This window comes from Panthera pardus, unplaced genomic scaffold (genome assembly GCF_024362965.1).
Source record: "Panthera pardus isolate Hobbes unplaced genomic scaffold, ASM2436296v1 HiC_scaffold_2, whole genome shotgun sequence".
NCBI classification, from domain to species: Eukaryota; Metazoa; Chordata; class Mammalia; order Carnivora; family Felidae; genus Panthera; species Panthera pardus.
Window position 1 is genome coordinate 546,561 of NW_026526765.1, and position 26,802 is coordinate 573,362.

Below are 26,802 nucleotides of genomic sequence, written 5' to 3' on the forward strand. Positions count from 1 at the left end.
GGCGGCGGCGGCTCGGGGCGCGAGGCGGCGGCGGCCACGCTCCGGCCGGGTCCCCGCTGCTCCAGGCGGCGCCATGGACGAGGCCGTGGGCGACCTGAAGCAGGCGCTGCCCTGCGTGGCCGAGGCGCCGACCGTCCACGTGGAGGTGCACCAGCGGAGCGGCAGGTGAGCCCGGGCGCCGCACCCAAGCGGAGCCGGACGGGCCCGGGGAGGAAGGGGCGCGTGTGCACGTTATCCTCGGAGCTGGCGTTTGTCGGGCTGTTCGGTCACCCCAGCCGCCCACCACCTGATCTCTCAGGACCCCAGGCGAACCCCCGTGGTCCGCAGCTTTCAGAGGGGTCTGGGTGTGGCTTGCGTGGGGCAGGCGCCCGGGAGGGTGGACCCTCCCGGGCCTGCCTGCCGCCGAGGGGGAGGCCGGCTGGGGCAGTGTGGGAGGCGGGGCGGAGGCAGGTATGGTCCAGAACCGGTCGGCGTCCTGGAAGCCTTGAATGCCAGTCCGAAAGCGTCAGAGTTTTCCCACGTGAATCACAGGCCTCGGGCTTTTGCTAAAATGCGGACTCGGGCTGCAACCCCACGGCTGTGGGAGCTTTGCGCCTTCGTTCCTAACAGTAGCAGCACTAGCGAGAGCTCGTAGCGCACGCCAGGCCTGTGTGTCCGGGCTGATCTTCCGTTGGGGCAGCCCCGGGTGGCAGGAGCTGTTGCTGTGGCCTCTTGGCGGATGGAGGGCAGGGCTTGGCTTGGGGCTGACCCCCAGGCGAGCCCACCGCTGTGCTCTGAAAGGCCTGATTTTGTAGAAGGCGCCTGTTACCATCCTGATCTCTGTGTCTTGTGTTCCCAGCACTGCCAAAAAGGAAGATATAAAGCTGAGCGTTAGAAAGCTGCTCAACAGACATAACATTGTGTTTGGTGACTACACGTGGACCGAGTTTGATGATCCTTTTCTGAGCAGAAACGTGCAGTCTGTGTCTATTGTTGACACAGAGTTGAAGGTTAAAGACCCACAGGTGACTAATTCATATTGCCAAGAAATCGCTAATCCATAGTCGAATACAAAGTTAGTGTCATGGGGGCACCAGGCTGGCTCATTTAGCAGATCATGCGATCTTGATCCTGGGTTCATAGGTTCAAGCCCCATGTCGGGTGTTGAGTTTACCTTAAAAAAAAAAAAAAAAAAAGGCAACGTCAGTATCACGGATGTCTGCTTGCTGCTTTGGTGGTGGGTTGTCAGAAAGTGGTTCGTTTATCTGTTGCTTTGTCTGGGAAGAGCCAGGTGCTGGGAGTGGGCTGGCCCCGGGGTCAGGATGCTCACAGCACAGTAGGGGGACCATTGCGAAAGCAGAACGCAGCGCCGTGGAATGGGCTGTGCTGATGAGGCCTCCGTCCCTGCTCTCTGTCCTTCCAGGCAGCAGATGTCCATGGACCGCTCCACCGGCATAGACTGTAGTAGGCATGGGGGCTGAGGGATGAGATGGGCCTTCCGTGGAGAAGGGCTTCGTCTAGTCTGGCGTGCGGACGGCCTCGCCCACCATCTTTGTGGGAGAGGGTGGGTGTGTTGGGACCTTTTTGTCACTATACAAACAACCCAGTGTCTGATACATCCCCTCTACCCGCATGGCTCGTGTCTTACAAGGAATCAGTTGGGAAGCATTGGTTTGGCTCCAGAATTTTGCTTAGAAGGTGGACCTCTCCTTTCTTATACTGGGACTAACATTTGTGTCTTTGTCAGTTTTGGGGTTTTTTAAAAAATTTTTTTAATGTTTATTTTTGAGAGACAGAGCGTGAGCAGGGGAGGGGCCGAGAGAGAGGGAGACCCAGAATCCGAAGCAGGCTCTAGGCTCTGAGTAGTCAGCACAGAGCCCGACGCGGGGCTCGAACCCCCGAATGGTGAGATCATGACCTGAGCCGAAGTCGGACGCTCAACCGACTGAGCCACCCGGGTGCCCCGTGGCTTTGTGAGTTTTACCCATCATACTTGATTTTGGACAGCTTGGCGGACGCAGAGGCGCTCTTCACGCTACTGAGGGAAGACAGGTTAACGCAGCCTCAGTGGAGGGCGCTGGGGCCAGCGATTAGACGTTTTAACGTTCTCATCTTTGGCTCTGCCTGTTCACCTAGAGAAATTCATCTTCAGACGTAATTATGTGATTTTGTAGAAGTGCAAGGGCGACTTTCTATGTATATTGTTAATAGTAGCTGACAACTCGAAGTATCTTGGTTATCCGTCAGTTAGAGGTTGACTAAGCAGATGATACGATCACAGTAAATATGACAGATGTGAAAAAGAAGCAGGAAAGGCACAGTTAGAAAACTGTGGTTGAATCCGTTTTTGGTCAAGTACGTGTGGCTGTGTGAGGTTGGATGGGCGACTTTGACGAACTTCATCCTGTATCGTTTGTACGTTTTCACTAACCACGTAATTTTCATGATTACGAAGAACAATAAAGTAGTTTTTTAGTCAAAAGGGGAGAGAGAAACATCTTAAAGAGTTGATACCGAATCTGAATATGATAGGCTTTTTTCCTAATCTACGAACGAGTTTCTAACGTTCTGCATATTCAATTTTTATTTTTGGACTTTACCGGGTAATTGTCATGGCTAGCATTGGGAAGGGAGTTCGGTCTGCGTGGGTTGATTGCTCTGCCTCTCATCACAGCCCATCGACTTGGGTGCCTGCACGATTTCGCTTCACGTCTTCCAGCTGAATGAGGGCGGCCCCAGCAGTGAGACTCTGGAGGAGGAGACCGAGAACATAACTGCGGCGAGTCACTGGGTCCTGCCCGCAGGTGCGTGAGCACTGGCGCCGGGCAGTACGCACCTGGGACACGAGGTCAGGGGTCGGCATGTGGCCTGCTCTCTCCAAGGCAGTTAGCTGAGGAGGTTGTATTCATCCATCTGTTTTGTGGGCTTTCGGGGTGTTTTTTTTCTTGTGGAACAGAGAGCGCATCGCAGAAGATAAAAGCAGGGGTCTCCATTGTGAGGCTGTGTTCCTGCAGGCGGGTCCCTCAGAGATGGTGCTGAGAATCCGGAGGTGCTCTTTCCTTCCCGGTTGGTCACCTGCCGGCCCCTTCCTTCCTCCTGCCTTCTCCGTGCTTCCCTGTGGACTTTGCCTTGGTTCTAGCCGGTGGAGTCCTCAGCGTTTACCTGTGGTGTCGTGACAGCCGGCCCAGACCTGCCTCGGCCCCACCCAAGTGCTGGCTGCTGGGGAGGACGGTGGGGCAGTCTATGTGCTTGTGGGAGAGCTCAGGTCCACAAGAGATAATTGCGCGTGGTCACGTGATGAGGAAGTAACTCCGTACTCCATTCGGTTGTCTGTTGAAAGCTGAGTGACTGGCAGTGACTTTGCATCTGTAAAGAAAAATTAAACTTTTAAGAAACAATTCAAAAATTTAACTTCCCGGTAACGAGACTCTCAGCCTGTGGTGTGTGGTGCGGTGGAGAGCGTCAGTGACTCGGGGCAGACCTCACTGGTCATTGTGGTGCTTGTTTTCCTAAAATTAGGTTTTTGTTTTCCTCTCTCCCAGCTGAATTCCATGGGCTTTGGGACAGCCTGGTATATGATGTGGAAGTCAAGTCTCATGTAAGTTGCTGTGCTAATTTTGCAGGAAGTCCCGGCTGTTTGAGTTGGGATCAATATTGTGTTGCCCTCCAGCATCTTGGAGCCCCGTGACTCAAATAGGCTTTTGGGAATTTATGGTTCCTGGCAGCCCGTGTCCCGGGTGTCTGTCCCATGGGGGAGGAAGGGGCGGGTGCAGAATGTAAAGACAGCTTTCACCGGATTGTGCTCTTAACGCACTGGGACGGAGGAGGCAGGGCCAAGGGGCAGACAGAGCAGGTCGGCAGGTCTGAGCAAGCGCCAGCTCGTCTGAGCCCCCTTCAAGGGGAAGGGTCCTGCATGCCGTGGGGGACACTAGAAGTCCATCCCCCACATCACCCGGGCTGCGCGACCACAGTCCTGGCTGTCGTCCTAAGTGAATGTGCTGTGGCTTGCCCGCTGCTGTGTTGTCCCAGAGGTAGGAGCCCACTCATCACTTGCCAAGTCTTGTCCTTTGGCGGGACCCCTGTGTTTGTCTGCATACTTAAAGTAGCAGCAGCCAACCTGGTCTCGTACGTTTGGAGTTTCTTCCAAAACGGAAGCCTGTGAAGCATCCGGCACTCGGCGCCAGCAGTCGCCGAGGGGTGGTCTGGCGCCCGGCCCCTCTCCTCGGGCACGAGCTCCGGCAGCACATCTGGTGGGAACCTTTGCCTTGTCCACACCTCCATCCGCGTTTTACCTTTCTTCGCTCAGCTCCTCGATTACGTGATGACAACCTTGCTGTTTTCAGACAAGAACGTCGACAGCAATCTCATCGCCTGGAACCGGGTGGTGCTGCTTCACGGTAAGAGCGTGTGGGGTTTTCTTTCTTTAACCAGGTAAACCGTGTGAAGTCAGGCTTTTTTACTTGTCCCGCTGACCTTCAAGGGGTTACAGTTCTGTTTTCTGATGCAGCCAGAGCTGTCCTCGAATGTCCCCTCCCTGAGAAGCCACTCTAGCTCACATTACCCTGGGCATGTGTCACCTGACCCTTCACTCGGCAGCTGCCTGGTCTCTGCCTTGTGACTTTTCTATGTTATTATTAAACTTCTCATATAACTGCCCAATTCCCCCAAGTGATCGTACGGTCCTTTGGGCAGGAACTGCCTCACGTTTTTGTAGCATTCCCAGGGCTTCGCTTTGTGACCATAAACCACAACAGCCCTGCTTCACTGAAATTCTGTCTGAATCTTCTCAGAGGAGAACGTTGGATTTTTTCTTGATGTTCCTGGTTAGAAAGAAATCGAGAGAATGCCCAAATAATAGTGAGGTGGGGGTGGTTAGCTTCTGAGACCAGTTAAGACCACACGCTTCTGTGGAGTCTTAAAAATCTTTTATTTTCTTCTAAGATTGTATTTATTTGTTTTGAGACAGAGTGCACGAGTGGGGGAAGGGCAGAGAGAGAGAGGGAGAGAGAATCCCGAAAAGGCTCCACGCTGTCAGCACAGAGCCCAACTCGGGGTTCAGTCTCACAAACCGTGAGATCTTGGCCTGAGCCGAAATCAAGGTTCAGATGCTTAACCGAACCACCCAGGCACCCCCAACACGGGGCCTTTTAAACCGCAGATAATCTCGGCATATTGTCCTGATACTGGGTTCTGAGCAGACCATCCGGGGGTATTTTGATTAGTGAAATCAAGTATTTCCCATTTAGAATCGGCTCTATGTTTCTTCTTTAATTATCAAGAATTCACGCAGATCAGATTTGAAAGTGTCTGCATCTTCTGGTAGATGCATTTGTCCCTCTGTGTTGGCGTCTCAGCTGCTGCCAGGCCTCCTGCTCAGTGGCACACAGGGCAAGAAGCTGTACGAGCAGGGCTTCGCCTGCTGCTCTTCTGGTTTAGTGTGGGCTGCCGTGGAAGACGGGGATGCTGTGGGCTGCAGGAATGACAAACGTCAGTGCCTTAAGAATCCAGATGCTTGTCATGAAAGGTGTTTGACCTTTCACAAGGTGACTTAGCGAGTGGGTTTTCTAGAGGACGTGTGGGGACAAGGAGGGTGTCAGCGAAGATGGAGACCAGGAGAGGTGCTCGCTCCGGATGCTGAGGGGACGCACGGGCCGGCAGGCGATGCTGTGTTGGGGACATGGAAGCCAAGAGTAGAAACACGGGCCGAGGTCAGACAAGGAGAAAAAGGGAAAGCCTCGGGAAGCGTGTTAATATTTTGCAGCACGCACGCTGCTAGCCGACTTCTCTGTGGGCTGCCCGGCAGTACTTGGGGTAACAGCATTCGGAGCTCTGAGCCCCACTCCTTGCTGTGTGTGCCGGGGATAATGCAGCTCCCGTTGTTTTAAGGGATTTGTTACCATGCTGACTTAAAAACACATCTGCTTGGGTTTTGTTACAGGTCCTCCGGGAACTGGAAAAACATCCCTGTGTAAGGCACTAGCCCAGAAATTGACCATCAGACTTTCGAGCAGGTAACTTCTGGTAATTCGAGAAAGGGGAGCGGCAGGACGGGGTCGCTTGCTTTTCATGTGTGATATGGAAGCTGTTTATTTCTTCATAATTTTCCTTTACTGGTAGATCCCTCTCTTTCAGAGCGAATTAACTCCCGTACTGAGCACTGTTCTGAGTTGAGTTTCAGTCTTTTACGTTTACGGCGCTTGCTTTAACGATCAGCACGTGCCCTTTGGGTGACTGTCCCACGTGTATGTCAGAATGCAGTCTGCTCTCAGGGCCGGATGCTTGCTGCTCTCGCTGATGGTCTCCCATCCTGTTGTCTGAGAGAGGCATGGCCAAGCTAGGGGTGGATTTGTCTGTTTCTCCTCGAGTTCTGTCTCTCTCGGGGCTTACGATGTCATTGCGTTTAGACACCATTCGGCCGTTATTTTCTCAATGAATTCCCCCTACACACACTCACTTTCTAGGAACAGACCCATTTATTTGCGTGTTCAGCTGTTTGATATTCTCCCCTGGGCCACCAATGTGGCTTTTTTTCTTTGAGGATTTTAGAATTTTCTGTGTTGCATTTTGGGCAGTTTTCTAAGATGTCAAATCTGCTTTTAATTCAGTGACATTTTCATTTCTGTTTGCATGTTTTTCTTCTCTGGCTGTTCCACTTGGTTCCTTTTATACTTTTCAACTCTCTCCGCATTATCCTCTTGTTAAAATGTTTGAGCTGGTGTGTGGTCACCATTTCACAACTTTCCCTACTAAGTCCGTCCTTGTTGTCAGTTCTGGGTCTTTCTGTTGACTGGTGTTTCTCCTGGTTTGGGGTCCGTTTCTGCTTGTGCTGTCAGGTAAGTTTTGGTTGAATGCAGACATTGTTTTTGTCGGGTTTTGTTCTGCTAGGCATTGCATTTGTGATTTAGGGCAACCCTTTTGAGGTTTGTTTTTAAGCTTTACTGGAAAGGAGTCCAGACTTAATAGTGAAGTGAGGCCCTTCTGGGATCTCACTTGGGCACCCTGAGTGATAGCGGGTACTGTGCACGTTGGCCATTGGGAACTTGAGCTTCCCAGCCTGTGAGCACCAGGAGCCGTGCCCCTCACGGCTCTCCAGCCTGTTGGGATTTCCGTATTCACACACGCCCGAGTGTCAGCAAAGACCCAGAGGGACCCCATGTGATTCCTGGAGCTTTACTCCTGCGTGTCTACCTCCCCTCTGGAGCTCTGCTCTGCAGCCTGCAGCTGCCTCGGGCTCCTCGAACTCTGACCTCTGTGTCCAAGTCAGCGCAGTGGCTGTGCACGTCTTGGGTCCCCTCCAGGGTCGCGGTTGGAAGGCGCTGTAGGCAGAGAGCCAGAGCGCTTGCAGGCTCCCTCGTTCCTGTCTGGGTGACAGTCCTGACGCCTGCTGTCTGGCGCCATTCACAGATGCTGTTGCGATGATTTCGTCTCCTTTTCCGGTTAATTCAGGGGATTGATCTGAGACTTGTTACTCCAGCGTGTATCCTAGGACGAATACTTTATTTTCTTCCCTTTCAAAAATGTCCCGGGAGAATTTTTGTGTAGGGAAGTTGCTCTGTTTCTACCTTTTATTCTGCGTAAGCAACTTGGCTTTTGTCTTGACCTGCCGAGGTGCATCTGTGCCTTGCAGATCTCTTGGAGCCGTTACCTGGAACACTGGACACTGAAGATGTTACCGCAAGAAAGAAAACTTCCTGCAGTACAACCATCTGGAAATACGCATTTATTTTGTGGCTTAGAAATGCCAGAAAGAAACCTTAGCAAGCCTTTGTTGCTCACCTGATCGAAACGCCTTAGGGTTAATTTCGTTCAGTATTCAACCCAGTCTTTATTCCATTAGGTTGTCTGTCTCTCCCCTCTTTGGTAAACAGAATTAGTGGCTAGCCAGTTGCAATTTTTTGAAAGGGATTGTTTTTCCCATGTGGACTTTCGAGGCATAGGGGACGGGGCTCGGCTTCCCTTCTGCCTCCGTCTCGCTCCCTGTTTGATTTTAGTTAGAACTAAGTGCATCCAGGTGTCCCGTGTGCACAGAGGACCAGTGCTAGATTGCAGTCTGTCAGTATATACTGAGGTTGACATCGGGGCCTCCGGGTGCCCCATGGCCCTGGGGTCCACAGGAAGTGAGTTTTTGCTGGGAAACAGATTGTCCACTCGTTGGGTTTATGGAGGGAGGAAAACACGTTCAGCTCTGGCCAGAAAACGTCTGACGGTTACGTTTTGTTTTGCTACCACGTTACTGCTGGTGACGCTTCTTAGAGCACCTGAGACGTCAGTTACAAGCAGATGAAAAGTGAGAGGGATGTTACTGTTGTTTTGATGCAGAGATGTTTTCCGGTTCAAAACCCTTAGTTTGCTTCAGCTAGGACCGCTGATTGCATGTTGTCAGATTGTCGTAAGTACTTGCGCAGGCCGCTGCACCAGCCCTCGCTGGTAGCTGTGGTGACCTAACCAGTTAGTGGGCAGCGGAGGGATGCTGGGTTACAGCAGAAGCGTTGCCGCCCCTGTGGGTGCCGTAGGAGCGATTTGCAAGCCACTCGTTGTAACTCTGTTTTGTCATCTCAGGTACCGGTACGGCCAATTAATTGAAATAAACAGCCACAGCCTCTTCTCTAAGTGGTTTTCGGAAGTAAGTATCAGCATCGCTTCTGCTTGTCGGCATTGTCAACCATGTAGTCGGACGGCTGTCTCGTAGAGTAGGCAGACTCTCCTCCGAGAGCTTCAGACAGAAGTAGGTAACGTGACAGTAGGGCGGACTCGCGGTCGGAGGGAAGTTCCAGAACTGAGCGGTAACTTGAAAATAGGCCCGAGAGTACCCTCTGCTGGTGGCATCCAGACCTTTGGGCGGGACAGACACTCAGCTTTCTCTGAGGACGGGACCTGCGTTCAGCAGAGGGCTGCATCCTCAGAGAGCACGCCCTCGGGGCTCTGAGCCTCGTTCCTCTGTGTTCCTCTGTCCAAACCGCGGGGCTCAGCCAAGGTGATGTTGCAGGTGCCTCTCAGCACAGGAGAGCTCTGCCCGGGCACCGGTGCAAACAGATCCCTCCAGAGGGTGGTGAGCCGGGACGGGGAGCACCCGTAGGGAGTGCGCTTAGCTTGCATCCATGACCCATCTTGTTCCTGGTGGTGCGGATGGCAGGCAAAAGGAAGGAGGGAGGGCACTGAGGCACCTGTGTGTGCCAGGCGGCTCAGGGCTGAGCCGGCGTGGGCTCGGGCGCGCTTCCTGGCACGTGGAGCGGGGCGAGGGGATCGTGTGGGTCGGCCTCTCCCGTGTGGCCCTGGCTCCTTGGATTTAGGGATTTCTCCAGGGGGCCGTCAGGAGACAATGGGCTTGTGGGGCCACCTGGGGTCATAACGAGGCTGGGCAGGGACGGCAGATAAGGGTGTGCGGCAGGCGGCGTGACGTGTACAAGTCAACATTAAAGGAGCGTTTTGGTTCCAGAGTGGCAAGCTGGTGACGAAGATGTTCCAGAAGATTCAGGACTTGATTGATGACAGAGATGCGCTGGTGTTTGTGCTGATTGATGAGGTAGGCGCAGCTGGACATCACACCCGTGACTGAAGGAAATTGGACCCCTGGCTGAGTCCGTCCTCCATCCGGCACTCCCGTCATGCAGCCCTCTCCTCCCCGGCGTCCCGCCGAGCTCCTGGCATAGCGGGCTCACGCGTACCCGTTCACTTGTCCCTCGCTTGCTCGGTTGATGCAGCGCGTGGCTGCCCCTGGGGTCGGGTGCTGTCCTTTCCGACCCGTCGCCCCATCCCCACAGGTGGAGAGCCTCACGGCCGCCCGCAACGCTTGCAGAGCAGGTACCGAGCCGTCAGATGCCATCCGTGTGGTCAACGCTGTCTTAACCCAGATCGATCAGATTAAGAGGTAACGCTGACACGGTGGTCTCACGTGAGAAGCCACAGGGAGGGTGTGAGGTGGCCGCACGCCTCTACACGTCGCTCAGCTCCTCTGAGTGGACACACGGCTGCTGAGTTTCGGCCCTTCTCCCACACCTGAGGCGGTGTATCTGCTAAATGCACCGCTTCGGGGACAGGTACTTTCACTGAGGTATCGGAAACATAAAGCGAAACTCAAGTGTGCGGAGAAGCCCGTGACCGTGAAACACGGCCGCCCTCCGGCACCGATGCCGGCACCGCCCAGCGTTGGTTGGCGTTGCGGGGCTGGCGACGGACAGGCGAGCGCCCCCCGCGTGCGCTTCATGGGGCCAGATTTCACGTCTCCACAGCCCAGCCTTGCAGGGCCGGGGCCCGTGGTCAGTGTGCCCTGACTGAGCCCGTGCAGCTTTAGGGAGTGACTCCTCGTAACCTGACTCGGTCCGGGCACCCACCCCCACCCCGGATCACAGCCCTCGGTGGGTCCCGGGAGCGTTCTCCCACTGGGAGGCTGCCCGGCTGCAGAGCTAGCTTGTCCGCGTGGACTGGTGGGGAACCGAATCGTGCCGTGGGCTGTTTCCCGGGCCTCCCGCAGTAGTACATTTACGGTTTACGACCTGCGACCTGCTGTGAGGGGCTGTAATTTCCTGAGCCGCAGCTGTTGCTGGCCTGCTTGCTTCCACCCTGCTCGGGGCCAGCCATGTGCCCCTGTAGCCGCTCCTCCTTCCTCCCTGGGCTCTGCTCCCAGCCCCGCCCCTGCTCCTCAGTCTGGTTTCTGCCCCTCCCTTACCTGAGAGCCATCTGCCCTCCCTGGAATTTTCCGCACCGTCAGACCTCCAGCCACCCTTCCCCTTCCTCCACTCTCCAGACCGCCTAGTTTCTGCTGTCAGCCTCCTTCCCTCTTCTGTTGCTCACCCCTCGCGGGCCTGCGGGTCCACCTAGACTGGGCGTCGGACACTCCCGGGGCGCTCACTCAGCCCTGCAGCTCCTGCCTCCAGGGTTCCCATTGACCCGATGTCCTCACTGTGCAGCCCCTGCTCGAGCCAGAAGGTGGGGTCCCGGTGCCCCTCCTGTCGCTGGCAGGTGTGGGGGCTCAGGAGGGAATGGAGACGCACGGGTTTCTGGTTGCCCTCACCCCTTCCTGTGCCCTTAACTTCACGCTTCCTTTCAGGCCCCTCTAGGCCACCCTTCCAGGCCTTCCTTTGTGTGGGTCTGACTCTTTGGGACAAAGCCCGTCCCCAGACAAGAATCCCAGCCGTGTCATCCCTCCACCCGGACTCCTGTGACCTGCACACTCCCTGCCCCTAACCCTCAGTGGCTCACCCTTGCTCACCCCGCACTACACACCTGTTTCCAGACACCAGGTGAAGCTGGCCTTCCTGGGGGCTCCCCAGGCCACACGCTTCCTGCGGCCTGGCCTGTGTGTTGACTCGGGCCCCGGGGGAGCATCGCCACATCCCCCACACCAAGCCCAGCGGCCTGGGAAGCGTGCTCGCGGGATGCCTTGTGCCTGCCGTGTGCTGGCCACGCTGGCCGACAGACTGGACCACGGGGCTCTCTTGCCCTTTGGAAGCTAAAGGGGAAGCAGCCCGTAAACAGGATAAATACCTCAGCTCCACGGCGTGTGGGAGTCGCGAGAGCTGCGCGTCGAGTGTTCAGCTGGCTGTGCCCTGGCAGGTCGATGGGGTGCTCAGGGCGCTGCACACAAAGTGAGAGCTCCGGGGGTGCTTGGGTGGCTCAGGCGGTTAAGTGTCTGACTTTTAATACTGGCTCGGGTCGTGGGATCAAGCCCTGCACTGGGCTCCAAGCTGAGCATGGAGCCTGCTTGGGATTTTCTCTCTCTCTCTCTCTCTCTCTCTCTCTCTATCTCTATCTCTATCTCTCCCTCCCTCCCTCCCTCCCTCTCTCTACCCCCCCCTCCCCCCCCCGCCCTGCACATACACACTTTCCCTGTCTCTAGAGATAAAAATAAAATTGGGGGGGGAGGGGAGGAAGAAAAAAGGAAAAGTGAGAGTTTCGTCATGCCATAGTTGATGGAAGAGAGGGAACAGTCAAGTGGGGGTCTGGGACAACTTGCTGGAAGACAGGAGCAACATCTCCTTGGCGCACTGTGTTGAATCCAAGAGAGCCTGGTGGGAGTTGGGGGCCCGGCAGGCACTCAGGTGTGGGCCTCAGGAGGCCTCCTAGGCCGGGTTTGGGACGTGGGGTGCAGCCGGCTGAGACGCTGGCTGAATTCTGAACCTTCGAGGACGGGGGGCGGGGGGGGCGGTGATGGAATCACTAGGCACCGGCCGACTGGCGCTCACTCCTCTGCCTCCAGGCACTGCAACGTGGTGATTCTGACCACTTCCAACATCACGGAGAGGATCGACGTGGCCTTCGTGGACAGGGCTGACATCAGGCAGTACATCGGACCGCCCTCTGCAGCAGCCATCTTCAAAATCTACCTCTCCTGTCTGGAAGAACTGATGAAGGTACGGGGCGTTTTTGCTTCCAACCGGGCTTCTCGTGTGTCCTTAGTGGCCAATTCCGAGACGGGGTGAGTTACTTGAACGTGGTATTAACCATCTTAGGTCGAAAACTGCAGTTGGTGTGTTTCGTAGGTTGAGCTGATAGTTGAAACTATTGGGATGCCTGGGTGGCTCAGTCAGTTGAGCGTCCGACTTGGGCTCAGGTCATGATCTCACGGTTCGTGGGTTCGAGCCCCGCATCGGGCTCTGTGCTGACCGCTTGCTCAGAGCCTGGAGCCTGCTTCGGATTCTGTGTCTCCTTCTCTCTCTGCCCCTCCTCCTCTCACGCTTTGTCTCACTCTGTTTCTCAAAAATAAATGTAAAAAAAAGTTAAAAAAAAAGAAATTATGGCCACCGACTTTATATTTTTGCTCTTTTAGTGCAAAATGATGATTGTGATCATGTGATCTATCGATCTGCCGGGAGGGGCGTGGAAACCTGCCGGACACGTCCTAGTTCATAGGGAGACCTGACTGGAGGCCACAGTTCACAGGGATGTCATCTGACTGGAGGTCACAGTTCACAGGGACGTCCTCCTGACTGGAGGTCATAGTTCACAGAGGGGTCATCCTGCCCGGGTTGCCGTTCACAGTGTATCATTAGCTACGGCATTAACGTCCCTTCAGTCCCGTGTTCTAGTGAGCAGTGAGCACAGCAGCAGTGGGCGAGGTAGCGCGCTCCCAGTGGGCCTGGTGTAAATCACTCTAGGCAGAACCTGGTGCTAGGAGTCCAGGGCACTGGGCACAGCAGGCCCGAGGCAGGCAGTCCCTTCCCCCAGGGGAGCGTTCCTGAACCCTGATTCTGGGAGATAGGCAGTAACCGAGCCAACCGACGGACGGGGATTTACGTGGTGATCGTTGGCGTGACGTTGTCGTAACAGGATGGCGGGGGTGGGATCGACCCCCAGCCCGGCGCCACAGAGCTTCGGCGGGGATCACACAGCCCCTGACAGGGATGGGAGGGCTGGTCTGGCGTGTGCACCCCGTCCCACTTTGATGCGGCACGGAGAAAGTGGCGGCCCCGGGGAGCCTTGACCTGAGGTCCCAGGTGAGCTCCGGAAAGTGTTGGTGCCGAGAAGTCAGCGTGATGGGATCCCGACGGTGGTCACGCTCCTACTTGTGCCGCGCATCCGGGAGATGTTTCGCCAGTTAACGTACGAACTTTTTCTAGAAGCTGAGCGTGTGGGACAGGGGTTCTCAACCGGTTTGCAGGAAGTTAAGCCATTCCGATGACGGAGTGGAAATTGGACCAGTCCTGAAGGCTGTCGGCGTGTGCCTGGCCCACTCCATCAGGAGCCCGCGGTTGTCACGTGCACCCGGAGGGGCAGCGGGGGGCAGTCCCAGGGAGGCTGCAGGGACCCAGGGAGGCTCAGGAAGGTGAGAACACTCCTGGCATAAACCCTGTTGCTTAAATTTACTCACAGCCTTCACCAGACCTCCAAACCGTGCGGACCAAGCTGTTTGTTCTCCGTTCTCTCCTGGTCACTGAGTCAGAGCAATTCACGTTAGAAGTCGTTCAGTGCTGGTCCCTGGGCGCCCTGTCAGGTGCCGCTTCTTGGCAGAGTGCCTCCCGTGTACAGCCACGTGGCTCACAAGGGAATGAAGTCCAGATCCAGGGTCAGGCTGTGCCACCTGCCACACAACGGTCTTGTCTTAAAAACAACAAATGAAGGGGCGCCTGCGCGGCTCAGGTCATGATCTCATGGTTTGTGGGTTCGAGCCCCACGTCGGGCTCTGTGCCGTCAGCTAGGAGCCCGGAGCCTCCTTCGGATTCTGTGTGTCTGTCTGTCTCTCTCTTTCTTTCCCTCTTCCTCTCCCTCTCCCTCAAATAAATACTAAAAAAAAAAATGGAGACCCCCCTTGAAAGGCAGGCCAAGTCCTGATTCCTGAGCTCGACTCTGCTTCCCTGGGTTGTGATACGCCTTTGAAACCCAATACCGGGCTGGCCTCAGCCCTTCCGAGTCCCTCTCTGCCCTGACACGTAGTGAAGACACGTCTTGATCAAAAGCACAGAAGAGGCTGGGTCCCCGCTAGTCTCCGAGACGTGTCCTGTCACCCGTACTCTCACCTGCGTTTGAAGGAGCGGGGACGTGCGTGTGAGCGAGAGGGGAGCGGCCCGCGTCCTGGCGTGGCCGTGCTCGCCTTTCTGGGGGAGGGGATGTTTCTGAGAAACGGGCTGCTGCCGCGTGGCCGACAGTGTGCACTCTGCCCGTGAACCGCGCCGTGACGCCCTGTGTCTGTCTCCAGTGTCAGATCATATACCCTCGCCAGCAGCTGCTGACCCTCCGGGAGCTGGAGATGATTGGCTTCATTGAAAACAACGTGTCAAGGTTGAGTCTCCTTTTGAGTGAAATTTCAAGGTGTGCATTGCCTTCATCTTTATAACCTAGAAAAGTGCATTTGTTGTGGTCAGGGGCGGTTGTAGCTGACTGTAGCAGCCTAGGGTCGTGGTTTGGGGTCAGAGGACAGGGACTGGGACCCCGAGGCGTCTGTCACACAGGCGCTGGGAGAGCTTTGAGAGCACCCGACCGCCCTGGCCCCAGGCTCCTGGGCCAGAGCGTAGAGGTCTGCCACCCTCCCACAGGCACCGTTAGAAAGTAAAAAGCAGTGCTGTGTTTCTCTCTGAAAAGATAGATATCCAGATGAGGCTCTCGTGACGTAGTCCTGATTTCTTAAACGGCATTTGTTAAATTTTTACGAATCGATGAGAAGGAAAAAGCGGAAGCTTCTGTCTGAGTAAGCAGAGGACACAGCGGCAGGGGTCTGTGCTTGGTGCTTCGGGAAGTCAGAGAAAGCACGCGGCCCGGCAGCCCTAGGCGTCAGGAGGGAGCGCTCGGCCCCTGAGCGCCAGTGGCTGCACACGTGCTGGGGGCCTGTGGCTGGCAGCGTGGTCGACCTCCCACATGGCTTTGGTGACCAGGGTGGCAGGAAGGGAAGGTGGGGAGATGGAGTGGAGCACAGTTGCAGTGGAGTGAAGGACAGTTAGAATTTGGACAAACTGGAGAGAACTGGGGAAGGCCGTGGGGGACTTCCTGTGGGCTGTACGGCAGAGATCAGGTGGTGGTGCTGGCGGCCCAGAGGCCACGTTGTGACCAGAGTTTGAACTTCATCCTGAAGCCGTGAGGCTTGTGGAAGCTTTTGAACAAAGGGATAGCCTGAAGAAACTCTATTTCGGGTTATCTCTTGAAGAGATTGAAACTGGTCAAGATGAGGCAGAAGAGGGCAGTTCTGACACTTGGACAAAAATAGTCGATGGGGACCAGCCTGGTTTCCTCGGGATCCGTGCCACTGGCCGCGTGCCCACCATGTCGTGTGTGCCTCTCCTGGGCGGCTAGCAGCTCAGGGCGGCAAGCATCGTGTCCCGCCTGGGGCAGGAGCTGAGGACCAGGGGCCACCAGCCCACCTTGAGGCCAGCTATAGGGGAGGGGACTTTCGGAGATGAGGGAAACCGTCCCCAAGCGTGGTTCTGTTCACAGGAAGAGCGAGGGTCTCAGCGGCCGCGTCCTGAGAAAGCTCCCTTTTCTGGCTCATGCGCTGTATGTCCAGGTGAGTCCGCCGTGGCCGCCCCTGCCTCTGAGCGCTCTGTGCCCCCCCACCGTTGCTCTGTGCCCCCCACCACCACTGTGTGCCCCCCACCACCACTCTGTGTGGCGGGGCCTGGCCTCGCGGGGAGTTGCACGTAACACCGTTACGGATCTGACTCACCTCCATGCCTAAGCGATGGGCTTCTGGGCGGGAGGGCCTCGGTGCCTCTGAAGCAAGGAGGTGGCCTGCGGGCGTCTCACACACCTCTGCTCACACTGGGCCCTCCATGGACTCGCGCGGAGCAGGGCCTCGGAGTCCCCTGCCCTGCCCCATACTGGGGGTGCCGGTCAGCAGCCCCACCGGGGGCACGACCGGCCCATGTACCCGTGTCTGCTTCCAGGCCCCCACTGTCACCATCGAGGGCTTCCTTCGAGCCCTGTCTCTGGCAGTGGACAAGCAGTTCGAAGAGAAGAAGCAGCTCTCGTCTTGCGTCTGATCCGGACCCCACCGTGATCGTGGGCACAGTCGGCAGGTGACGTCGCTGCCCAGAAGTCTCCGAACGGTCTGCCCGGGCCGGAAGCCCACGAGGCTGAGTGGTGTTCAAAGCAGTGTGTCGTATGTGATGTGTTTTTAAGACGAATCGGCCTGTCATTTTCACTGTTTCAAAAGATGATTCAAGTTCTGCCGTCTAGGTGTGCTCACTCCATCCTGCCTCTAGACAAGTCAGATGCAAAATGCTGACAAAATTGGTTTAAAATAGGCCATGAACACAGGCTTTAAGAAGCAAAAGAAAAAACTACATTGTCTTGAATAAGAATGTAATCCCAGTGTTAAAAACATCTGGGTCACTGAAATATGAGGTGGCCTTTGCTCTCTGACCTGAGCCTCTTTTATTTGGTGCAAACGGTTCAGAGACTAATGAGTAAAAAGAGAAAACCTATTCTTATGTTCTAGAAATGGAGAAAACAATTCAGGAAGAGTGGGCTTCGCACAAAGGTGCTATTTGTGAGAAAGGTGCAGTTTGGGGATCGGGTGAGTGTGTGCCACGCAGCTCGGCCCCAGGACAGGCGGCGTCGCATGGTTTCCTGCCCGTCGTTTTGCAGTAGCGTTGCGGCTGCGCGCGGTGGCACGTCACCCGCGTACGGCAAGCTGGCTGGAACTTGGCGCACCTCACAGGATGTGCTTTGCGCTTACCTGACGCTCAAATCGATTTCACGCTCATGTTTTGTACACGTTTTGAAGACCACGTTGGCTTTTGTTACAGAGCTTTTTAAGTATTAAAGCGTATTCCACCAGAACTTTTCATGTTGAGTCTCCACTCCGACGATGTGGATTCTATTGAGACATTCCCGCGATTATGTAGCTTTTAGCCTGTTTCATGCCTTGAGGTGTCAAAAGGGACTGTGACCATTTATGGGAATGACACCAAGAGCCGCATCTGGAACCTGGAGCCTGGCTCTGGCCTCCTCAAGCCCTGAAGGGGGTAAAAGCGGTGTCCGTGGGCACCGGGGTCAGGAGAAGAGGGGCGCACCGTGCTCTAGGAGTGGGGGACCCTGAGACAACCTCATCTCGACTTTGCTGAAGTGCCTGGTGTCCAGGTGCCTGGATGGAAGGAAGGGGACAGGGGCTGGGCCGGGGCAGATGGGGGGAAAGACAGGGTAAGGGAGACAGGCAGGGGGAAGGGAAGCCCGAGGGACTGGGGACGGCGGGGGCAGGGGCTCCAGAGCCAGACCCTGCGGGCAGAAAACGAGATCTAAGCGCGGGAGGCCACCAGACCAAGACCAGTTTCCCAGAAGGTGGGTTCCAGAGGTTCTGTGGGTGCATCTGATGCATCCGCCCAAGGGCCCCTAGAGGGTGGCGCTGCCCCGGGTGGTGGCACAGGAGGGGGTGCCGGGGCTCAGCCGGCGCCCCGGGGTGGACAGCGTGGTCAGCGAAGGCCACCAACCCTGCCACGTGTCCCTCTTAGGCTCTGCGGTCCCTTCTGTCTTCCCCACGTGCCGCGTGTGTCCATGTGCATGTCTGAGCCTGGGGCTGTGCGTGAGTATGAACTTCCGTGCAGGGGAGGGGGCAGCGGGGCATGAGTGTTTCCAGCTTCTCATTCCTCCTCGGAACCTAGTTCGCTAGGCGTGTGTAGGAGAAGGGCCGTGGGCCATCGCACCCACTTGGCCATCCGGAGGGGCCTGCTGGAGATGGGTGGGCCAAAGTGTGAGGAGGGGGTCATACATGGGCCCCGAGACAGAGGACACGGGTCCTGGGCTCGTCCCCTGGTACGGGCTGTGTTGGGGGCACTGTGTGGGTAGCAGCCAAAACCTCCCAGGTGCACGTCGCCGTGCATCGCTAGACACCCCGCTGGCTCAGGGCCGTCCTGCCCACAAGGGGCGGGTCCGAGGGGCAAGCAGAGCTGCGTTCCTGGGGTGGGCAGTCCACTCCTCATGGGCGAAACGCCGAGCGCTGTCCCCGGAAGCCCGGAGGGGCCGTGAGATTAAACTGAGAGAGAGGTCACCTGTAGGCAGGGCAGTGTGTGTGTGACCGCCTTCTGGGCCCCTTTTCTGAGTCCTCCAAATCAGCGGGCATGAGCCACGGACCGCTGTAGCCACGAGACCGTGCCTCAGCAGCAGAGGTGTGGGGACTGGGGCCAGGAGGGCCACCTCTGAGCCATGTCTGAGGGAGCCCACGGTCATCACTGCGTCCTGGTTTCCACGGGACCAGGCGGAGAGTGAGCAGAGGTGGGAAGGGCACACCCCTGAACCCTTTCCCACCTGGTGTTGGTTTTGGGAGACCGTCGTGGGGGGTCAGTTCCAAGATTGCCCCCTGCTCTCCCCACTGGCATGGCTCTCACCACTGGGCAGGGACCCGATGTTAAGCGTGTTGCTTCATTCCCAACGCACACAGCAGGGAAAAGCGGGTGGCTCTGGTGAGCTCTCCCCCACGGCTGCCTGGCCCCTGCCGTCACAGGCCTGCCGACCCAGCCACCCCTTCCTTGGCTGCCATGGCCCCACGTGGCCACATCTGTCTTTAGGCCTCCAAGGGCCCCTGAGTGGCCAGTTTACTCATCCCTTGGGTCTTGGCCGGGAAATCTGACCCCGTGTCCTAAGAAAGCGCCTGAAGTCCCGAATGCTCACAGATCTTCCCCTCCGGCTTCCTCGGTGCCACCCTGGGGTGTGGCCCTGGTGCTCCCTCTACAGCTCAGTCCTGGGGACCGGGCAGGTCCCCAGGTAGGTTGTGCTCTTTACCCTAGTTCGGGGGCCACTTCTGCGGGCTCAGAAGGTCCAGCGGGTCTGGGGAGTTAGATTCGGGACCCATTCACACAGGTGTCTGTGCCTGGGTCGTGGTCTGGGATCCCCTGGGGGCACTCGACCACCTTGTGTCCGGGTGCTGGACCACCGAACTCTCCGCTTTTCTGCTGCATGAGCTGTGTTTCTCTGAGCGTCTGGAGCCTCTCTGGCCCTCACACTCCTCTCCACTCATTGTCCGCTGGCCTCAGCTTTTCCTTTTCTGCCGGATGTCCTCACATCATAGTCACAACCACCCGGTGCCACCGTCCTTGCATTTGTCATTCCCCCGAGCACTTCACGTACCTCTCTGGCCGGCACACCCCCCACAGCTCGGGTGCGGTGACGGTCAGCCTCCTCGGTCCCTGCCGCCTGAGCACCTTCCCCGCCAGGCTGTAGGGGCCCCAACCAGAGAGGAAGCCGGATTGGGCCTGGGAGCCTTCAGATGGCCAAGCAGACCCAGCAATTTGGATTCTATCAGCCAACCAGGCCACTGGAGCAAAGACGGCCTGTTGGTGGAGCCCCCTGTCAGGAGAAAGGACTGGTCCCTTGAACCATTCCAGGGGTCAGTTAAGAGCAGACACGTTTCGTGGATGCTGGCGGGAAGCTCAAGCAGAGGCAGAGGTCATCTCGGCACAGTGAGCGGCATGAGCGCCACGTTCCCTCGTGCTTCTTGTCCCCGCACCCCACAGACACCCAGACCCAACTTACCACAAATGTAATCTCTATCACGTGAGTTCTCACTTAGGACTGGAAACCTTTCTCTATTAGATGAGTTACCATTCACAGAAAGCTGTTTCCTCTGTCACGTGAGTTATTTTTTGATTGGGATCCTTCCTCTTCTACCACACGAGTTGTCAGTAATGGATCGCATTCTGTCTGTATGTCGTCATTTGTGACAGGGGTCCTCCTGCCCTGTCTCCTAAACATATCGGCACCTGGACTTACCACCTGCGGCGGGAAACCTTCGTGGCTGATCACATGAGCTGTCAGTCACCATCGCAAACCCTTCCCTTCTTCACTGCCATCTGAACTACCGTTTAAGACTGGAGAACTTTCCATGACCCTGGTTGTCATTTTTGAGTGGAATTCTTCCTTCCGTGTCTCCTAATTATCCTTTATGGCGAAACTCCGTTGCTTTTGGATTGGATTTAAGATTGGATTCTTTCTGTATCCCCTAAGTTATAGTTTATGACTGAAACCCACCCTAGTCTACCATTTTGAGTCACCATTTACGATGGAACATGTCCTTCCCTATCAACTTACTGAACATTTATTTCTGGAAACTTTTTTCTCTTTTCCTGAGGTGTTTTTGGCTGAATGTCCTCTCTCAGTATTACGTGAGTTATGATCCATGACTGGCTACTATCTGTCTTTACCACCTGGCTTATCCTTTACGATCAGACACCTTTTTTTCCTCCGTGATTTATCAGTTATGCCTGGAAATCCTCATTCTCTGTCACCTGAATACTGTTGTGTGTCTGCTGAATTTACAGTTCAGGTTGACAATGCACTTCTCCCCTACATGAGTTGTCACTTACGATGAAGTCCGTGTTTCTCCGCCACCTGAGCCATGACTAGCGCCTGGAAGCCTTTCCTTCCCTGTCATGCGAGTTATCGCTTGTGACTGGTGGTCTTTCTTGTCACCACCTTGAGGCATACTTGATGACTGGAAGCCGGAGTTGCCTCTGCTGAGTTATTCCTTTGCACTAGAAGCCTTCCTCTGTCATCGGAATGATCGGTTATGACCAGAAACTTTCTCCATCACGGGACTTACCACTTGAAACCTTTTGCTGTTGTGTGAATTACGGCTTATGACAGGAACATTCCAATACCTGTCGCCTGTGCTCTCATGTTTGACAGGAAGTCTTTCTGACTCCATCACCTCTGATCACTTACCTGCCACTTACCAGTGGTTTGTCCCTGGAAACCCTCACCGTCCGTTATCTGACTTCTAATCTGGGGCTGAAAGCCTTGAAGCTTTATCCCTGGGAACGTCTGTCTGTGTCACCTGAGTTATTTATGACTGAAATCATTCTTTCTCTATCAAAACTGAATGATCATTTTTGACCAGAACCTTCTCTCCCTGCTGGCTGAGCTACCATTCATCACTGGAACAGTATTATTCTGTCACATGTGTTGTTGCTTATGAATGGAAACCATCTTTTTCTAACCCCCAAGCTGTCATTAATGACTAGGAACCTTTCTCTGTCCACCGATTTACCACTTACCACTGGAGCCTTTCCTGTCACCTGGGTCACAATGTATGACCAGAAAGTCCTTCTCTGTTACTTTCATTACCATTTGTAACCATGAACTATCCTTCTCGACCATCTGAGGTATTTCTGACTGGAAGTGTCCCTTCCTTATCTACCGAGTCACCACGTGCAACCAGCGATCTCTTTCGTCACCTACGTTTTCACACACATCAGGAATGGTCCCTTCCCTGTCACCTGACATGGCGTACGTGAAAGAAAGTACTCCTTCTGTGCCCCCTGACTTGTCACTGATGGTTGGAACCCTTCTTCTACGTCCTGAGTTCTGCTTTGTGGACACCTGTGTCCCAGAGCCTCGGTACTGCACACCTTGTTTTATTCTTAGTGGTTTTCTTCACTCGGCGGTGGTTTCCCGGGAAAGAGAGCGTGTGGGGTGGCATCTGTGAATCCGTGGGTCCTGACCTAGTCTCTGTTGCTGGTTTGAGGCACAGACTTGTCTCTCCCGCTTCACTTTTCTTGGCAGTCACCTGGGAAGATCGCCGTGAGCGTTTCTTCCCGTGGCGTTTCCCCGCCGGACTGGCGGAGGGCTGTGCAAGGAGATGGTGCTCAGTTGTGCCGCCGAGTCGGACTTGTTCCAGAGATTTCTTTAGTCTCCCCGAGACAGTACGGGAAAGGAGGTCTGCTTTCAACCGCTGGGGTTGGGATTAGCAATTGCTCTAAGGTAGTTTTGTTTTTTGTTCTTTTTGAGTTTTTCAGAAAATGAGGGCCATTTGCTGGCACTTGCCGAGGTGCCTACAGCTGGACGCCGCTGCTCCACTCGGCCCGGGTCCTGGGCACGTGTGACCCCTCGCTCTCCCTGTGCTGGCGGAGGGGTGGCGGGGAGACAAGCCCAGCAGCACCAGGACCCTGCTGCGGCGTCGCCGGCCGGTCCCCGAGAGACCGCGTAGGCCAGCAGCTCCTCGTCCACACATAGTCTTGTGATCCTGACTCGGGGAGTCCTGGCGGCTGGGCTGACCCGTTCGCTCCCAGTTCCCCGGAGCCGCTAAGCAGCCCTGTCTGTGAAAGGCAAAACCAGGCTGCTGGCACCTGGAATGGAAATTAGGTGACACCTTTACTTGGAACCGCCTGCAAAAGGCATGCTGGATTCGGTTCCCTGAGACGGGTGTTGGCTTTGCCCTTCGCCCGGCCGGGGGGCCACCGAGGCCCAGGGAGAGGACGCACCTGTGCTCGAAGAGGCAGCCTGTGCCGGTGCGCTGCCCCTGCTCTCTGGCCTTGGCTGCTGCACGCGACTCCACGACGAGGGCGAGGGACATCTGGAGGGGATGCCAGCCGTCGACCCCGCGGCCACCCACTCCCTCCCCCGCCCCCCTCCGGTGTGGCCACAGAGCCCGGGGAGCCGGGGACAGCATGGCCTCAGGCACAGAGCAGCCCTCACTGGCTCTCAGGTGGTGCTGCCGGTGTCCGCCTCTCCCCCACTTCTGTCCCTGCGGTGTCCCCTCCCCCGTGATTCCTTTCCCGGAGCTGGAGCCTCACTCCTCCCAGAGCTGGCCTGGTTTAGCCACCATGGTGAGTCTTTCAAACCGGATGTTATTTTATGTTGATTTGTGAATTTTAAAGACCTGTGCTTAAGCCAAGCACCTGCTTTGGGCTATCTTAATTTCTCCTGCCATCCTGACCCATGTAATTTATGCCCATGTCAGCAGAACCAGCTGTGTTTGGGGCTAGAAAGAGACTAAGATCAGCGACATCCTGAGTTAGCTCTGCGTGTGGAGTTTGAGCTTGCATTCGTTTCATCCGTGGGTGCTCGCTCTCGTCAAGGCCACCCCAATTTCATGTTTGCACATCACGCTTCCTCCCGGTGCAGGGAGCCGGACGACACAGACCCTTCCCCTGTGAGCACCTCCATCTATAGCTATGTTCACCTGTGATCTTACTCACCTGTGACCACGTCCACCTGTGATTGTCTTCACTTGTGAGCATGTTCACCTGTGATTGGGGAAGGAACACGTTCTTTGACTGGCTACGACAAAGTGAGCTAAAGCCGAGCGCCTGGCAGGGCCTAGTTTTTTGTTTATTTTCGAGAGAGCGAGCGAGTAGGGGAGGGGCAGAGAGAGGCGGACAGAAGATCTGAAGCGGGCCCCGCACTGACAGCAGCGAGCCCGATGTGGGGCTTAAACTCACAAACAGAGAGATCGTGACCTGAGCTGAAGTGGGATGCTGAACCCCTGAGCCACCCAGGGTCCCAGGGCCTAGTTTGTCTTACCCTGGGCTTTGGGCACCTGCCGCTAACACCTTGGGTGTGGGACACGACGTAGGGGTGGGATCCTGCCCCACCCACTGGCCTATAACAGTTATTATATTTTCTGCTGACACGTGACTTCTTTTATTTCCCTTTTGGAGAACAACTGGCAGTCTGGCTAGGTTTTATTTGGCCTAATTTTTGGAATGAAAGGGAGGGAGGACCTGTTGCTTAAGTGGGATGCACAGATGGGGAAACCATGCCCACATCTGATCGAAGAGACGGACTTCTAGCAGGAACAGTGGAGCACGACACCGGGTCCGGCCCTCTCTTTGTTCCGAAATCAACCCAGAGTTGGTGTATTTTCCAGTTTCCTCTGCTGGGAAACCGGTGGCTGCGCATTTATTTAGTGTGACAAGTGAACCTCAGCGGGTGACGAGCTGTCGGTTGTGTGTGGGTAACGACCCCGTCTCGTCACCGTGAGAAATTGGAGCCGACGCCTGGTTTGCTCGGCACAAGCCCGTTAGTCGCCTAGAACCTCAGGCAGTCGGTGCTCCCAGACCCTCAGGGACAGACCAGGGGTCCTGGGATCTGTGCACGTCCCGACGGTCCGGCCTAGTCTGACCCCCGTCTCACCCCCACCAGCCCGTCTGGCCCCCATCTGGCCCCTGTCTGACCCCTGTCCCCATCCGACCCCCACCTGGCCCCCACTTGATCCCTCGGCCCCCGTCTCACCCCCACCAGCCTCTGTATGGCCCCTATCTGGCGCCTGCTTAACCCCTGTCTGACCCCCACCAGCCCCCGGATTGCCCCTATCTGACCCCTGTCCGGTCTCCGTCGGACCCCTGTATGGCCCCATCTGGCCCCCCTCTGGCTGGTGCGGCGAGTCTCTGTTCCTGTGGCTCAGCCCAAATGCATCATCCAAACGAGGGGACAGTGGCCTCGAGGATGGTCACAATGGGACATTTCAGAAAGAACACCCTAACATACCTGGGCTCCTTGCCGACCATGTCCTCTCTTTGTGTCCTTTTATTCCCCACACAAACCCCACTCACATACCTCCGTGTCATCTCCTGCTAGTGGGTGACAGACATGGAGTGACCCGGCGAGGGTCTCAGGCCAGTGTGGGGGCGCAGCCCACGGAGCGGGGCCTCTTTGCCCATGCCAGCCACCCTCTGGCCGCGACCCTCGAAACCTCCGGTTCCCGGCCAGCATTTCCAGTGTCCCTTGCGCTGAGGAGTTTTGAGCGACAACGGAAGGAGCGGCACCCTTTCCCGTCCCTCTCCGGGCAGACGTGTCTAAAACCGCCCCCGGAGGAGGTGTGCAGCCCTACTCCGTGTCCAAGTCCAGTGGCCGCTCCGCCTTCCACTTCCACACGTGTCCCTGTGTCTTTCCTCCCTTCGTCTCGGTGCCGTCCCCTGCCTCGAGTGCATTTCCGTGGGCTGGTCTGCGAGTTCTTTGTCTGTCCTTCCTGTTGCCCTGACTCCTCCTGCCGACTCTGAACTTGTCACCGCCTGCGCCCCCTCCCACCACGCGCTCTCAGACAGGGGCTCTGTGACCCCGAACGTGGGGCTCAGAGACCTGGCCGCCTGAGCACCCCTCCCGGTCATCTGGACCTCCTCGCCGGTCTGTGCCCTCAGACTTCAGGATGGTGGCCGCAGGCGGGGACAGTCTCGTCATTCTGTAATTCTGGAAACTCTGAACTTGTTTTCCATTTGCTGGTCTGCTCTGTCCCATGGCCCCAGGTGTGGGCGCCGACTCGCCCCCACACACCCCCACGGCTGTGAGTGCTCCCCTGGGCCCCCGTCCCTCCCAGGCGCCGCCTCCACGGCCTCCAGGTGCCCCTGGCCCGCGTCGCACTCTGTACTCCAGCCCCCGTGTGTTTTGTTTTCTCCCGATGTGTCCCACTCGTTCTCCGTAGCCACTCTCCCTCGTCTCGGAGCTTGGTTACTGTCCTCGTCACGCGCTTAATCGTCAGCTTGGAGGCTCCCCTCGGACAGGCGCTCCAGCGGCCGCTTGGGGGTGACGCCTCCTGGAGTCCAGACACTTTTGCCTTTTGCTCGAAGTCTCCGTTTGTTCAGGGTCATTCGCCTGCTTAGGGTTTCCTCTGCTGCTGGTGCTGAGGTCATGACACCTCCATCTATCCATCACCAAGGTGCCCCTCAGGGATTTGAGGCCAGAAAGTGGTCGGGGGGCGGGGGAGGGAGGACAGCACGGCTGGTGGCTGAGGCAGGGGTCATCTGAGGACGTGGGCCACGTAGCCTCATCGGCCCGCAGGGAAGTGGGGTGGGCCCGGTCCCGCCCGAGCGCCCCAGGCCACCGGCAAGACCGCTCGCCTGCAAGGCGGCATCGGGGCCCAGACGTTAAGCATTAAGCCACTTGGCCCCAGGCCTGCTTCCACATGGGGCTGTCAGGGCGGGTGTGACTGTGTCTGGCGGCCCGTGATTCAGTGATTCTTCGCAGGGAGAGACCGGGCAGACCGACTGGGAGCTTTAAGTCAAGTGCAACCACAGGGAGCGCCTCCGGTGGCACTCCAGCGCTCTCCTGTGCAGTGGGGAGGATGCCTGCGGGGGGGGGGGGGCCTGAAGGGGGAGCGGAGGGCACCTGAGGGGGGAGCGGGGGTAAGGGGCCAGTGCACGCACCCACCTCGCCTACTTAGCACCAGTGCTCGCTTGGGGAGACACGCTGTTTGGAGGCCGTAAGCACAGCAGACACAGACCCGACCGGGAGCGCGTGCACCTGAGCGCGCCTCCGCATGACCCTCGACGTGACCTTGCTCTGTCCACGTATCGTGGAGATTGTTTTAATGGAAATGGTTCCTGCGTCAATTGTATGGTCTTACATACAATTGAACCTCTGAACCAAGGCTGCAAGAGGGCCCTTCAGACTAGACGCCCTCCACCTCCTCGGAGGCTCGCACACGGACGTGGACATGGACAGACACACAGACAGATACAGGCACGGACAGACGCACATAGAAACAGAGACATGGACAGACTGACGGACACACACGAACAGACACAGGCCTACTGCCATGTCTCCCCAGGCTCCTCTGGTCGTGGTTTCCCGACCCCGTTGTCCTCAAGGAGGGCTCTGGGACGTGTGCGAGGTCCCTCCGGGAAGGCCTGGAGCCACGGGCTCGGGAGGTGAGCGGGGGTCCCCATGCTGGCTTCTGGAGGGAAGCTG

General features: G+C 56.6%; 1 protein-coding gene across 1 annotated transcript; it reads left to right on the top strand.

Annotated features, from left to right (window-relative positions):
* Positions 1-17,187, top strand: TRIP13 (thyroid hormone receptor interactor 13). Its single transcript, XM_053906840.1, has 13 exons — positions 1-165; positions 839-1,004; positions 2,654-2,783; positions 3,522-3,577; positions 4,286-4,376; positions 5,918-5,990; positions 8,539-8,602; positions 9,416-9,502; positions 9,741-9,847; positions 12,176-12,329; positions 14,612-14,724; positions 15,841-15,910; positions 16,290-17,187. Exons 1-13 carry the CDS (start codon positions 74-76, stop codon positions 16,383-16,385), a joined length of 1,299 nt encoding a protein of 432 aa, XP_053762815.1. The 5' UTR covers positions 1-73; the 3' UTR covers positions 16,386-17,187.
* The last annotated feature ends 9,615 nt before the right edge of the window (positions 17,188-26,802 follow it).